Source organism: Acanthisitta chloris, unplaced genomic scaffold (genome assembly GCF_000695815.1).
Source record: "Acanthisitta chloris isolate BGI_N310 unplaced genomic scaffold, ASM69581v1 scaffold6307, whole genome shotgun sequence".
Lineage (NCBI taxonomy): Eukaryota > Metazoa > Chordata > Aves > Passeriformes > Acanthisittidae > Acanthisitta > Acanthisitta chloris.
Window position 1 is genome coordinate 23,495 of NW_008683175.1, and position 15,384 is coordinate 38,878.

The 15,384-nt window shown below is 48.4% G+C and overlaps 1 protein-coding gene across 1 annotated transcript in view; it reads left to right on the forward strand.

Annotated features, from left to right (window-relative positions):
• Nucleotides 1-10,522, forward strand: part of RNLS (renalase, FAD-dependent amine oxidase) — a gene marked incomplete at its 5' end in the record, with an annotated part of 33,471 nt that extends 22,949 nt beyond the window's left edge. Inside the window, 3 exons of the mRNA XM_009078818.1 lie at nt 2,567-2,740; nt 6,962-7,137; nt 10,328-10,522. Coding sequence (XP_009077066.1) covers nt 2,567-2,740; nt 6,962-7,137; nt 10,328-10,522 — 545 coding nt within the window. The remainder of the gene's footprint in view (nt 1-2,566; nt 2,741-6,961; nt 7,138-10,327) is intronic.
• Between the last annotated feature and the right edge of the window lie 4,862 nt (nt 10,523-15,384).

Consider the following 15,384-nt stretch of genomic DNA (forward strand, 5'->3'; position numbering starts at 1 on the left):
GTGGGAGGTGTCCCTGCCCAGGGCAGGGGGTGGGATGAGATGAGCTTTAAGGTCCTTCCAACACAAACCTGTCTGGGATTCTATGGTATGATGAATGGTTGAGGGAGGTGGGCTCAGTGAGCCTGGAGAAGAGGCTCAGGGGTGACCTCATGGCTGTCTCCAACTCCCTGACAGGGCTTGGAGAGAGGTGGGGGATGGTCTGTCCTGATGCACCATGTCAAGATCCTGCTGCAGCAGAATATGGTTTAGGGTTTCCAGCAGTGACAGGTTAATGGTTGGACTTGATGATCTTAGAGGTCTCCTCCAACCTTGATGATACTATGAGGTGGTGGAGTCACCATCCCTGGAGGTGTTTAAGAGGTTTCTGGTGCTGGAGGATCTGGTTTAGGGGTTCCAGCAGTGACAGGTTAATGGCTGGATTTGATCTTAGAGGTCTCCCCCAACCTTGATGATTCTACGATCTTTAAGGTCACTTCCAACCCAAATCACTCTGTGATTCTGTGATATTACAACTTCCTCCTGTACTTGCTGGCAAAAGACTAAACATCCAGGACTAAACCTTGCTCACCCCAGTCTGTTCTTGGCCCTGGGAGCAGCTGGGGTTATTTTTGCCTCCCTGGCCCCTGCCATGGTAGGCTGTGCTGAGCCCTGGAGGCCTCATGGCATGGTGCCCATGTTCCCATCCTGCCAGCTGCAGCCTTGGCTCAACTCTCCTTTACTGGGATCCCTGGGTCTTCTCCTTCCCACAATATGACTGAGGCAGTGAGGTGACATTAAAGTCCTGGAACAGCAGATAAAAGGCCTTGGCTGTATTTATGGAGTGTTACAGATAAGTAATCCACTCTGCTGTCAGTGTTTGGAGAAGCAGCCAATGAAGTATACATGGCCCTTGCTTTGATGTGATGAAGTCTCCAGAGGACACTTCCTTCAGTGCCACTCACAGAGCAGCTGGAGCTGAGTTTTCCTGTGGAAAATACAAGATTTAAGTGTCTTTATGCATTAAAAACATCACTGGGACTTATTCTTGTATTTGGGTGATTCCATGGGCTGAAAGCTAATGGGGGGGGGTTAATCCCAAATGGTATTAAAATCATCTTAATCATTTTTGTTGGAAGGGGAAAAATTAAAAGTTAGTTTGTGCTTTGATACAGAGCATTAAATCGACTATCTGGTTTCAATTGAACCCAAAGTGAAGGTTCTTCTCATGTCCTTAGATCAACTTGTTGGCATTGAAGAGGAAAAACCTCAATCTTACAACTATTAGTATTGGTTTTTGCATTTACTTGAGCTTTTTTTCTTGCTGGATTTCAAACTTGACCTCACTTTCTTGCCTTCTCCAGCTCTAAGAACATCCTTGGGTTGGGCAATTTGCAGCAGTTTAGAACCCAGCGAACCACAGATGTTCTTTTTTTGAATAATCTAGGCAATAATGAAGCAAATTAGTTAGCAAATGTCCATCAGTCATTGAATTAACACTACTTGAAGTTGGGAGATGTAAACCTGACTGTTTGGGGTGATGGATATTAGTCATTTTGGGCTTATGGTGTGGTCAGAAGGAGACCAGAGGCACCAGCACAGCTGTAGAAGGGAAACCCTAGCAGGATCCAAGGGAACAGCCCATCCCCATGCAAGAGGATGCCCTAAGTGGTGGGAGATTCCCATCCCTGGGAATGCCCCAACCCACTAGGACCAGCAGGACCAGCCAGGCCTTTTGTCCTTGCCCTAAAGAGCCTATTGGAACACTATAATTCCTTCCTCAATACACAGCAAGGAAATTGCTTCATCATCTTCTTTTCAGAAGTCAAATAGGCCAGTCCTGATCCTTGATCAACTCTTGAGCCTTGATCAACTCTTGAGCCTTTGCCTTTCAGCCTGGATCATGACAGGGATGCTGGAGATGCCACCAGGGGCCTGGAATCGCCTGGACATGCATGAGAGTGAGAACCTTCTGCTCTGTGGGACTCAACTCCATGCACCATGTCAAGATCCTGCTGCAGCAGAATATGGTTTAGGGTTTCCAGCAGTGACAGGTTAATGGTTGGACTTGATGATCTTAGAGGTCTCCTCCAACCTTGATGATACTATGAGGCGGTGGAGTCACCATCCCTGGAGGTGTTTAAGAGGTGTCTGGATCTGGTGCTGGAGGATATGGTTTAGGGGTTCCAGCAGTGACAGAGGTTAATGGTTGGACTTGATGATCCCCTCCAGCCTTGATGGTTCTACGAGCTAGAGGCGACCCAAACCTCTTATTCTTTATTTGGGAACAAGTCACTGCACATTGAAGTTTCAAGTCAGAGGCACCTAGAGGAGGGCTGATAGCTGAAGCAGCAGCAGCTGGGGGAGGGCTGTGTGTGAAGGACATCCTCTCCATAATGCACCATTAAAACTTCATGAAGAGCTGTCCCAGAAAACAATATTACAAAGCACTAAGGCTTAATATTCCATTCTTGGCTTTAGCAGTCTGGTCATTTGCAGGGAGGAATAATCAGCTTAGCCACAGCATCCACATATTTAATGTTCTGAGAGGGATTGGCTGATTTCTCTGCTTCTTTTTTTTTTTGCACAGTAATTGATGGGAGCCAAAAGCAGCAACTGGAATGTGTGAGCTACTCCTGTCGTTATGCTCTGGGCCTGTTTTATGGAGCTGGGACTGGGTTGGATGTGCCCTGGGCTGCTAAGTACATCTCCAATGACCCCTGTGTTCGTTTCATCTCCAGCGATAAGAGGAAACGCAATGTAGGTCAGTGATCCCTTTCTCCCCCTCAACCACCCTGACAATACAGGGGTAGATGCTGAAAATGCTGCTTAATTGAGTGTTGCTGTTCTGAACAGAGCATGTGTTTAACTCCAGGCTACAGAGGATGGTGTTTCATGGCATGTTTGGACTGTAATAAATGCCCAGTGAAAGCAGAAGAGCCTCAGAAAATCATCCCCAGCGCATGGGGGATGTTACTGCAGTGATGAAGCAGGACAGACTAGAAGGAATGGCCTCGGGCTGAGACAGGACAGAGTCAGAGAAGATGGTAGGAGAAATGTTTTCCCTGTGAGGCACTGGAATATTGCGCAGGGAGGTGGTGGAGTCACCAGCCCTGGAGGTGTTTAAGAGGCATCTGGGTCTGGCTGCTCTTCTTCCTACAGGCCAAGATGCCCTTGGCCTTCTTGGCCACCTGTGCACACTGTTGGCTCCCATGGAGCTGCTGCCACCAGCACTGCCAAGTCCCTTTGTGACCAACACCTCTCTCCCCACTCCTCCCCCAGCCTGGAGCTGCATGGGGTTGTTGTGTCCCAAGTGTAGGACCAGCACTGAGCCTTAGTGACCCTCATGCAGTTGAGAATTGTTGGACAATGAATGTAGACAGAGCTTGAAGAGTTTCCTGTCTTCTCCAACATGACTTGCTTGGACTCACTCCCCAGTTTATTTCCTGGTGTGTTCAGTAAATACTCAGCAGAACATTGTCTGCCTCAGAGTCACAGGACTTAGGGAGTGAGGAAAGGACCTCTGGAGGTCTCTAGTCCAACCGACTACTCAAAACTGAGTCCAGCTTCAAGAGCAGATCATTCTCCTACTCTTGGAGTGCTCAGGGGTCAACCCAAGGTTTACATCCTAGGCTCCAGAAGAGATCTGAGTACAGATGTGATAGCCACATATCTCCCACAGGAATGTTCTCCTCCTCCTTAGAGGAACAGCAGCAAGTATATTCCTCCTGTTCCTACCCAAAACCTGGAGCCTAAAACCAACCACAATCAGAGCCATATCAGATACTGACAAAGAACAAGATGTGGTTGTTTCCTGTCCGTCAGGATTGTTTAATCTTACTGGGGAGATGTGTTTTGCTTTCCAGTCCCCATTACTGGTCCTGGGTAGCATGTTGGGAAGGGAGGGGGCTTTTGCCAAACCAAAGAAACCTTGGAAGTTGACTGGAAAGGCAGCAGCAGAGAAACTGAACACTTCCAGCCAGGCTGGGACTGTGTCCCTGCACCCTGGGAGGGACTAACAGGCTGCCAAAGGAGAAGACAAGGTGGAAGCCTCATAAAACCCTAGCTAAAATGAAAAGAAAGAGCAGTGATTAACTTTATGACAGCTAGAAAATGAGCAAGAGAGATGGAGGTTCCCAGTGCAGAAGGGCTTGTGTGCTTCCCACTTATCCTCAGAAGCTCCCATGGCTCAGACGGTCCCATATTCTCCCTGGGATAAAATCTGCTCTATCTGGCAAGGCATATTTGGGAGGAATCTGTGTAAAGAGCTATTTTCTGTTCAGAATTGCAGCATTTCATTAGCCTTCCCAAGGCAGGCAGCTCTGGCAGGGGATTCCAAGGCTGTGGAATGAGGTGAGAACTTAACTAACTCTTCTTTCTACCTAAAATTCCTTATTTCAGCACTGAGAAGCTGAAGGAATCTGTATTTAAATTAAAAAGGCTACTCAAGAATTAACACTGATCCCAAAACCTGCAAGATGAATCTTCCCTTCAAATTCCATAACCCAAAAGAAAGAGAAGAAAGAAGAAGAAAGGGAACCACTTCTATTTTTCTGTGGCAACTCTCTTTACTCCTCTGGAATGCAAAGAGATGCAAAGAAATGAGGCTTGAAATAATTCATCCTGGAGAATTCCCACTGTCCAACCAAGCAGTTATGAATATTTATGATGTGTTTGAGGCAGCCAATCACACAGGTATTTAATATTCAGAGATACCTCGTGGGGAATTCAGCATACACTTCTTGGAGGCCCTTACGTAACAACCTCTGGGGCTGGAGATGAAATTCCACAAACAGCAGCTGATGAGAAAGGAGAGACCATCCCCCACCTCTCTCCAACCCCTTGTCAGCTTGGGGTGACTCACCAGGAGATGTTTGAGCTGCACTGCAGTGAGTGCACATCTCACAGAGCATCACAACCATCTGTAAGGAGGAGATCCATACCATAATCATAGAATCATGGAGGTTAGAGGAGACCTCTATGATCATCAAGTCCAACCATTAACCTGTCACTGCTGGAACCCCTAAACCCTAAACCATATCCTCCAGCACAAGATCCAGATGCCTCTTAAACACCTCCAGGGATGGTGACTCCACCACCTCCCTGGGCAATATTCCTGTGCCTCAACCCCCTCACAGGGAAAACATTTCTCCTCACATCTCCTCTGACTCTGCCCTGGCTCAGCTCAAGGCCATTCCCTCTAATCCTCTCCCTGCAGCCATGGCAGGACAGACCATCCCCCACCTCTCTCCAAGCCCTGTCAGGGAGTTGCAGAGAGCCATGAGGTCACCCCTGAGCTTCTTCTCCAGGCTAACCAAGCCCAACTCCCTCAGCCCTTCCTCATGTGCTCTAGCCCTTTGCTGCCCTCCTTGCCCTTGGCTGGACTCGCTCCAGTGCCTCAATGGCCTTTTTGCAGTGAGGGGCCCAAAGCTGAACACAGCACTGAGCTGTGAGCTCCCCAGTGCCGAATCCAGGGGGATGGTCCCTGCCCTAGTCCTGCTGCCACACTGGTCTTCACCCATCTGGTGCACCAAGGCTGAGATTCCCCATGGCTTTCAGGGACAAATCTCTTTCAGACTCCTCTTTTAGGCAGGATTTTTGCAGAAGAAAGAAAAAGAGCTTGAGGCTAAACTTGATCCTCTGAGGCTGCATATTTCAGTCCTGGAAGGCTGTGACTCAGTGGCCTCTGGAAGCTCTCCAAGCTCTCAGTAGCTCAAAGGAGGAATTAAAAGCTCAAGGAACTGCCTGTTCTCCCGCAACTTGTTTTGGACATGCTGGGGAGGAGAAGAGAGACCTGAAGGAAAGTGATCATTGGCTGGAGTCATTGGTGAAGTCATTAGCTATAACAAGACACAGCAAGCAATGAATATTTATCTTGTTAAAATGCTTAGACTTTTTTACTGAGTCTTTTGGCCAAGTTGATGTGGAAGAATTAGCCAAAATATTATGTGCACTGTAATAAATCCCAAGTTACATAACAGGCTTCCCCAGTTGGTCTTCTGGCCCTCACAGGCTCTGTGGAGAGACATCAGAATCCCTCTTTTCTCCCTAAAAACAGGAAGGAAAGACTGAGTAGCATTGCTGATGTTCTTCCAGACAGCTGGAAAAGCTGATGCCCACGGAGATATGTCCTGTGGTAGCCTGTGAAACCAGGCAACGTCTTCCCACCCCATCCCGGTTCTCAAGAGAAAGGCTTGGTTGAGCTGCTCCAACCAAGGAAGAGACTCAATGAGGAGATCCAATTGGAGTTAAAGCTATGGATTTCATGCATGCTATGGGTGCCAGACTCGGTGCTGCTTCACCTCAGTGGTGTGTTCTGAAGTGATGAGCCCAGGCCAGAAAGTTTAGCAGAGAAGGACATTTTGGTTGCCTTTGGAAAGCTGGAATTTCTTGTGGAATCAGAATTTTAGGGGTTGGAATGGAGCTTAGAGATCATCTAGTCCCAAACCGCTGCCCTGGTCAGGGACACCTCCCACCAGAACAGGTTGCTCAAGGCTTTAGCCAACCTGGCTTTGAACACTGCCAGGGTTGGGGCAGCCACAGCCTCCCTTCAGGTCATCTTTGAGGTCACTTCAGACCACCTTTGAGGTCCTTTCAGATCATCATTAGGGTCTCTTTAGATTATCTTTAATGTCCCTTTAGATCATCTTTGAGGTCCTTTCAGATCATCTTTAGGGTCCCTTCAGATCATCTCTAAGGTTCTTTCAGATCATCTTTGAGGTCCTTTCAGATCATCTTGAAGGTCCTTTCCAACCCAAAGGACTCTATGATTCAAGTCCTTTGTATTCCTGTGTGGCAGAGATTGTCCCCATTGACTCCTTCACTGTGAACAACTTATTCCTTGTGCTTATTTTCCAGCTGGAAGAATAGGGTAGTCCCGTGGATATTGGAATTGTCTTGACTCGTAGTCTAGAGGCACAAATATCCCCGTGTGAGGAAGGCAAGTATGGATGAGTAATCCCTCAAAAACATCTCTTTATTCCAGAGTCTCCTGAAGTTGGGCCCTCACTTGTAGTCCACACAACTGTGACATTTGGAAGTGAACACCTGGGCTCAGACCCTGCAGAGGTGCAGCAGATAATACTCAGCCACCTGGAGAAGATTGTGCCATCTCTACCTAAACCAAACAGCATCAAGTGCCACAAATGGAGATACTCTCAGGTATTCCATGGTGGGATCAGACAACTGAGGGGTTCTGCTGGGGCTGTGGTTGGTATCCTTGGGGAGCAAGAAGGAAGGGAATAGTTAGTTATTCAGTATCATTCCTTCATGTAGCCATGAGCAGCATCCAACTGCCCAGCACCACCAGGTCATGTCTAGCCATGGTTTTTCCTAGTGGACATGGCTCACTGGTGAGTTATGGAGCATTTCTGGTCAGTAGAGACAGGAGATGTGTGCAGGAAGGATCTTTCTCCTCAGTGCTGCTCTCAATTCTTTCCCCACCTAGCTTGTAGGTGTGCCTGGGATTGCCATGGCCCAGATGTAGGACCTTGCACTTTATTTTGTTGAACATCATGAGATTGGCATCAGCCACCTCTGAAGCTTGTCAAGGTCCCTCTGGATGGTTCATCCCTTGCCTCCAGCTGTGACTGCCCCACACAGCTTGGTATCAGCAGTGACCTTGCTGAGGGAGCCTCAGTTCTACTGCCCATGTCATCACAAAGATGCTGAACAGTGTCAGCCCCAGCACTGACCCCTGAGGGACACCACTCCTCACTGGCCTCCACATGGACAATGAGCCACAACTCTGTGATCATGACTCAATCAAGCTCTGCACATCCAAAAGGATGTGATATGATCAGCCAAATTCCCACCCTAGCACAGAGCAGCAGAAGCTCAGGCTGTTCATTGGTGTTATCTGCTTAGGCCCAGCTCAATGTCACAGTATGTTATGGAAAAAGGACTTGAAGTAAACTACCTAAGGGTAAGAAGAGCCAAATGTGGATATTTTCTAGGCTTCTTCTAAAAATCCAAGGAAATTGTTGGCAATTTCCTCAAGTATTGCAGTGTCTCTATGTGTTTACCCAAAGCCTCTCAAGGTGAATTACATTGGGGAAATTAAATGTGGAAGTTGAGGCAAAATATTTACTTTAAGCTGTTCCTTACAAAGTTTTGCTTTGATGAAGTCTGGAATCATTGCTGGGGATGACTGGTGTGAAGTCTAGTTAAACCTCTTGATCTGCAGCCCATTAGGGACCTGGTCTTGTTAGAAATAGAGTCATGAAGGTTGGAGGAGACCTCTAAGACCATCAGGTCCAACCATTAATATGTCACTGCTGTAACTCCTAAACCATATCCTCCAGTGCCAGATCTAGATGCCTCTTAAACACCTCCAGGGATGGTGACTCCACCGGCATCCTGGGCAATATTATAGTGCCTCAACACCCTCACAGGGAAAACATTTCTCCTCACATCTCCTCTGACTCTGCCCTGTCTCAGCCCAAGGCCATTCCCTCTAGTCCTCTCCCTGCAGCCATGGCAGGACAGACCATCCCTCACCTCCCTCCAAGCCCTGTCAGGGAGTTGGAGAGAACCATGAGGTCATCCCTGAGCCTCTTCTCAAGGCTAACAAAACCCAACTCCCTCAGCCAGTTTCTTCCCTGTGAGGGTGTTGAGGCACTGGAATATTGCCCAGGATGCTGGTGGAGTCACCATCCCTGGAGGTGTTTAAGAGGCATCTAGATCTGGCACTGGAGGATATGGTTTAGGAGTTACAGCAGTGACATATTAATGGTTGGACCTGATGGTCTTAGAGGTCTCCTCCAACCTTCATGACTCTATTTCTAACAAGACCAGGTCCCTAATGGGCTGCAGATCAAGAGGTTTAACTAGACTTCACACCAGTCATCCCCAGCAATGATTCCAGACTTCATCAAAGCAAAACTTTGTAAGGAACAGCTTAAAGTAAATATTTTGCCTCAACTTCCACATTTAATTTCCCCAATGTAATTCACCTTGAGAGGCTTTGGGTAAACACATAGAGACACTGCAATACTTGAGGAAATTGCCAACAATTTCCTTGGATTTTTAGAAGAAGCCTAGAAAATATCCACATTTGGCTCTTCTTACCCTTAGGTAGTTTACTTCAAGTCCTTTTTCCATAACATACTGTGACATTGAGCTGGGCCTAAGCAGATAACACCAATGAACAGCCTGAGCTTCTGCTGCTCTGTGCTAGGGTGGGAATTTGGCTGATCATATCACATCCTTTTGGATGTGCAGAGCTCATCTTTCTGGCTGATGTTCTCCGAGTATCCTGAACCACTGCACCATTTACATCTCTTCCCACTTCTACCTCAACTATCAACTGGAGTTGCTGCTCTTCACCCACCACCTCTAGCAGCTGCTTGTGCTCTCTGCCTGTGCCCCAGGAGGAATTAGCACCAGGTTTTAATTTGGGAGATGAATGTCAATATGTCTTAGTTTGCAAATAAATCAGTGTAGGTCAGACCTGTTATCTCAGTCAAGAGCTCCCTAATGCCACCTTAAAATATAATCACTGCTTAAAGGGAGTATTTCTCCAGAGCTTCTTTCTTTTCAAGCTCTCTTTGCTTTCAATTCTAACCAGCTGCTGCAACAGAGGCAGAGGGACCTGATAAGTTGGGTGCATCTTCCCCCTGCCTCTTTTAGCTGGGATTTAGCCTCCTTGTTAATTAAATCCAGCTAGAACATCCTTCCCATGGCCAAGCACAATCCTGGGATTAAACTGCAGACATGACAATTATCCAGGGCAGTTGAGGGATTACGACTTCCAAAATGCTACTGACACTATTTAGCAGCACAGCTGCACTTGTGGAGCCTCTGCTTTAATTACAGCCAGGCACCATTAGCCTTCAGAGCCAACAGATTCCCAACCCAGCATGGGTTTTTGGCAGAGCTGCTGGATATAGAATCATTAAGGTTGGGAAACACCTCCAAGATCATCAAGTCTAACCTTTGAATCCCAGTAAGGGTAAGCTAAGTAAGAACAGTGTTCAAAAAGCCTTTTCCTGCTAAATCTTTCTGCATTCTTTATATTCAGCTTAGTCTGTAAGGAAAGTTTAGGCGTAAATGAAGTGAAAATTAAGTCAGTTTAGTCAGAAAGGGCCTTGAGAGTGCTTGGGGCAGCAGCTCAATGGGAGCCAAGTGTGCACAGGTGGCCAAGAAGGCTAAGGACATCTTGGCCTGGATTGTTAGGGGGTTGGAATGCAGCTTAGAAGTCATTCAGTCCCAACCCCCTGCCCTGGGCAGGGACACCTCCCACCAGAACAGGTTGCTCAAGGCTTTAGCTTTTAGCCAGGTCTTTCTGCTGTGAATTTTGCCTTAATTAAACACCTTCTTTTCCATCTTCCTCTATGTTTTTCTCTTTCAGGTCACAAAAGCTGTGCCAAACTGTCCAGGACACATGATTCTTCACACTCAACCTCTTCTGATTTGTGGGGGTGATGGCTTTACCCATTCCAACTTTGATGGCTGCATAGAGTCTGCTCTGAGTCTTGCAGAGGCTGTGAAGCCTCATTTAGAGCAATTTCCATGTCAAGCTGCTAATCTTCATCTAGATTTATGAGAGATTGGATGCTGATGAACGGAATTTGAGTTGAATGTCAATACCTATGACTCTCTTTTGCAAAAAGAAGTCAAGGAAGATGTATCTCCATTACAATAATTATTGGGATGGGATTAAATTGGAACCTTCTAGGATTTCTGCTCTGAGTGGTTACTTTGATTGAAATAAAGCTTCTTCTGGTCCTACACAGAGGCAAGGAGCTCCAGCAGTGCTTCCAGGTCTCCATATAGTTCTACAGCCCCTGAAGATGATATCAAGGAAAGGGGAACCAGCACAAAAATCCATGGAACCGCAGGGTTTACTCCTTGTTACCTTCTTGTCCTAGTGCCAGGACAAGGGGGAGTGCTGCACTTGAGACACAACATCACTGAGCCTTATTGACCCTCATGCAGTTGTCCTCAGCCTATTGATCAAGTCAGTCCAAGGTCTCTGTAGAGGTTTCCTACCCTCAGGCAGATCCACACCCCCTCCGAATTTAGTGTCCTCTACAAATTACTGAGGGTAAACTCCTTCTAAACCTGATTTGAACTTGCCCTTCCCTTCAAGTCAAGTGACATCCTGAGCTCACAGCAGCTTGATTTTCTGCTGAGTTTGCCCATTTCAAGTGCAGCATTTGAGGTGCCACTAAGAACATTCAACATTGTTGATTTAAAGACATGCAGAAAACTCAATGTGAGGCATTTTTGACTTAACACTGTTGTTCCTCTCAGTGTCTCTCAATTGGTTGTACTCTGAAGAGCTGTGATGCTCCCTCAGGGGCCTTAGATTATAGAATCATAGAATTTTAGGAGTTGGAATGGACCTTAGCGATCATCCAATCCCAATCCCTTGCCCTGGGCAGGGACACCTCCCACCAGAACAGGTTGTTCAAGGCTTTAGCCAACCTGGCTCTGAACACTGCCAGGGTTGGGGCAGCCACAGCCTCCCTGGGCAGCAGCAGCTTCAGTACCATGAGTGATAGATAAATGGAGATGTCTCTCAGCAATCTCACAGCTTTGGTCATTCTGATAGCTCAAAATACCTTTTAATAAGCAAATCACAGCTTCTTAGATTGTTTCCTACTCATGAAATGGCCTGAATTAACCAAATCCTGGGCTGCATCCAAAGGAGTGTGGCAGGAGGTTGAAGGAGGTGATTCTCCCTCTCTACTCTGCTCTGGTGAGACATCACCTGGAGTGCTGCACACAGTACTGGTGTCCCCAACAGCAGAAGGACATGGAACTGTTGGAGCAAGTCCCAGAGGAGTCCACAAAGCTGATCAGAGGATTGGAGCATCTTCCCTATGAGGACAGGCTGAGAGAGAGTTGGGGCTGCTCAGCCTGGAGAAGCAAAGGTTGTGTGGAGACCTCAGAACAACCTGCCAGGATCTGAAGAAGCTCCAGGGAAGCTGCAGAGAAACTCTGTGTTAGGAAGTGCAGGGACCGGACAGCGGACAATGGGGACAAATTGAAAGAGGGGAATTGAGATGAGCTATTAGCAAGAAGTTTTTCTCTGTGAGGGTAGTGAGACACTGGCACAGGTTGCCCAGGGAGGCTGTGGCTGGCTGCCCCAGACCTGGCAGTGTTCAAAGCCAGGTTGGCTAAAGCCTTGAGCAACCTGTTCTGGTGGGAGGTGTCCCCACCCAGGGCAGGGGGTTGAGACTAGATGATCTCTAAGCTCCATTCCAACCCCTAAAATTCCATTATTTTTATGATGAAAATTAAGGAATACCAAGAATCAGGAGGCTTTTCATCATCCATGTCTTTCAGCACCACAACCTCTAAGAGGACACCAATCTCCCCCTTTGCTAAACGTGAAATGTCTCCACTTGGCTCCAACAATGACTCCCAGGATTATTTCTCACCTGTTTCCGCTCATTTCCCTTCAGAGGAGCAATTTTGCTTGCCAAAAAAAGCCACTACCTCACTTCTCTTACTAAAGTGCTATTTCACTGCCCTGTGAGGCTGTATCTTCTCCGCCTCCACCACTGCAGTGTCATCTGCTCTTGGAGGTGCCACCTGAGACTTAAGCAAAACCCCTGAGGAGACTAAGAGCAAGGCAATGTAGGGGCAGAGCAGCAGCAGAAGGCTCTGGGATTTCAGGGCTTCAGCTCTGCCACACAAAGCAGCTTAGGGACAGCACAGCTGAGCCAGAGCCTGGATTAGATGCAACCCCACCTCTGGCTCCAGGAAAATCTCTGCAAGGTGCTTGCTGGCAGTTCAAAGAGTGCCCTTGTCCCTCCCCAAGAAGCTCCTGGGTCCAGCATCAAACTCCTCATGGCATATCACTATCCCATTTGGGGTTGGTTAGGTTGGATTTTGCAGCATGGAGCAGCTGAGGAACACCCAGACCCTCACAAAGCTCTTTGGGGCTCGGGCTGGGCCTGCAGCTCAGCCAGGAGGGATGACCCAGACACAACTGCACAGTTGGGGTGACATGGGGGCAGGTTCCTGTTCTGTGCATTACTTCCAAGAGGAACTTGTGTGTCAGTGTGACACATCACCCTGGTGCTGCTGCTCAGCAACATCTGCTTTCAAGCTGGGGCTGTGCCAGTTGTGCCTTCATCAAGAGGAAGTGTGGTCATGGTGGAGGATGGGGATGCCCCAAAATGACCCTAGGTAACCTGTTGGAGCTGTGATGTTGGTCCTGCTGGAAGCAGAATCAGGCCAGAGGGCTCCACACATTCCTTCTTGGTCACACATGCTTTTTAGATGATGGAGATGTCACATCCCAAGGACAGGGGGTTGGGACTAGATGATCTCTATAAGGTTCACTTCAACCCCTTAACATTCTATGATTCTATCTGTTTTACAGCACTTTGATCCAGGGATCTGCAAGCAGGGGCAGATGCCACCAGTGGGTAGAGAGCCAAGAGGGTTGAATGGAAATGGAGCTTAGAGATTATCCAGTGCCAACCCCCTGCCCTGGGCAGGGACACCTCCCACCAGACCAGGTGGTTTAAGGCTTTAACCAACCTGGCTTTGAACACTGCCAGGGTTGGGGCAGCCACAGCCTCCCTGGGCAACCTGTGCCAGTGTTTCACCACCCTCACAGGGAAAATCTCCCTAAGATTTAATCTAAATATCCCTCTTGCAATTTCTCACCATTACTCCTTGTCCTCATTACTGCTGTTCCTAACAAATCCCATAACATCTGAGCATCGCCATAACTAGGTGCTGTAGGTATCATCCTGGTGGGAAAAAAACCCAAGAGGTCCTTGTTGGGAGGGACCACAGTGGTTCATCTGGTCCCACCTCTCTGCCAAGCAGGGCCAGCCCAGAGCACATGGCTCAGGATTGTGTCCAAAGGGTTTTGGAATATCTCTGGTGAGGGAGAATCCACAGCCTCTCTGGGCAATCTGTTCAGTGCTCAGTGACTGCACAGGAAAGAAGTTCTTCCTCATGTTCAGGTGGAACTTCCTGGGCATCTGTTCCTGCCTGTTGCCTCTTGTTTTTTTGGTTTCCAGCACTGAGTAGAGTCCAATCCATCCTCTTGGCACTTCTGTTATTGGACTTGAGTACATTAATGAGGTCCCTCCCTGTTATCTCTTCTCGAGGCTGAACAGCCCCAGTTGCCTCAGCCTTTCCTCATAAGTGAGGTGCTCCAGCCCCTTCGACATCTTCACTACCCTCCCCTGGATCTGCTTCAGAAGCTCCATGTCCCTCTGGCACTGAGGGGCCCAGAACTGGATGTGAACTCGACACATCAGGGTGTGTCCAGTTTGCCTGATGTTCTGGTCATCTTGGCTTTCACAAGTTTAGAATCAGAGAATCCCAGTTGGAAGAGGCTGACACGAATCATTGATCCAACTCCTGTCCCTGCACAGGACACCCCAACAATCTACCATGTGCCTGATTGCATTGTCCAAACCCTCCTTGAGCTCTGTCAGGCTTGGGGCTGTGACCACGGCCCTGGGGAGCTGTTCCAGTGCCCAAACACCCTCTGAGGGAAGAACCTTCGCCTAATATCCAACCTAAACCTGCTCCAGTGCCCAAACACTCTCTGGGGGAAGAACCATCCAACCTAATCCTACCCTGATGCAACTCCAGCCCATTCCCTCCGGTGCTGTCCCTAGTTGAATGTCATCCATGTCCCATGGGTGAGCAGAAAGCCACTGCTTGGCCTCAGCTGAGCTCTGCATGTCTCTGCTGTGGGAAAAGGAGCCTGTACCCCCCCGCCCCAGCTCTCCCTCCCCACTGCTCAGCCAGTCATGAGAACTCTGTGGTCAACCACAGCTCAGCTTGAAGTTATCTCCTCAGCACAGTGTTCCTGTGGAGCTGAGTGGCACCTCCTCCCTCACCTGTGCTGGTCCCCAAACATCCTTCCTTTGTCAGCAGCTCAGATATCTCCTCCAGGATGATCACACATCAAGACCTTGAAAACAAAGTCCACCCTCGGCTGGTTCCCCCCCAGGGCATGGAAGTGATGCTCAGATTGACCCTTTCTCTGCCTTTTTCAGCCCTGAGTGGGGAAAAAAAATTGGGATAAAGCAGTGATGGATAGGCAGGCACTGCTCAGGCTGGAATGTAGGTCAGCTCTGTCCTAGCAGCTGCTTTCCCTGCCCACAGCAGAGGGAAAGGGATGAGCTGGCAGGAGAGGAGGAGCTCAGCCTCTCTCTTTCACTACCTTTTCAGCACACAGAAAATCCCAGCTCAGCACCTCAGAGCTTAGAGAGGCACAGCTGAGGTTGCCTTGGCAGTGAGCAGTGAGCCCAGGGCTATATGCCCCCAGCAGGGGAGAAGTGCAACCTCCAGAACATTCCCGGGCAAAGGGATCTTTTCCTAGAATCAGAGAATTTTTTTTAGGGGTTGGAATGGAGCTTAGAGATCATCCAGTGCCAACCCCCTGCCCTGGGCAGGGACACCTCCCATCAGACCAGGTGC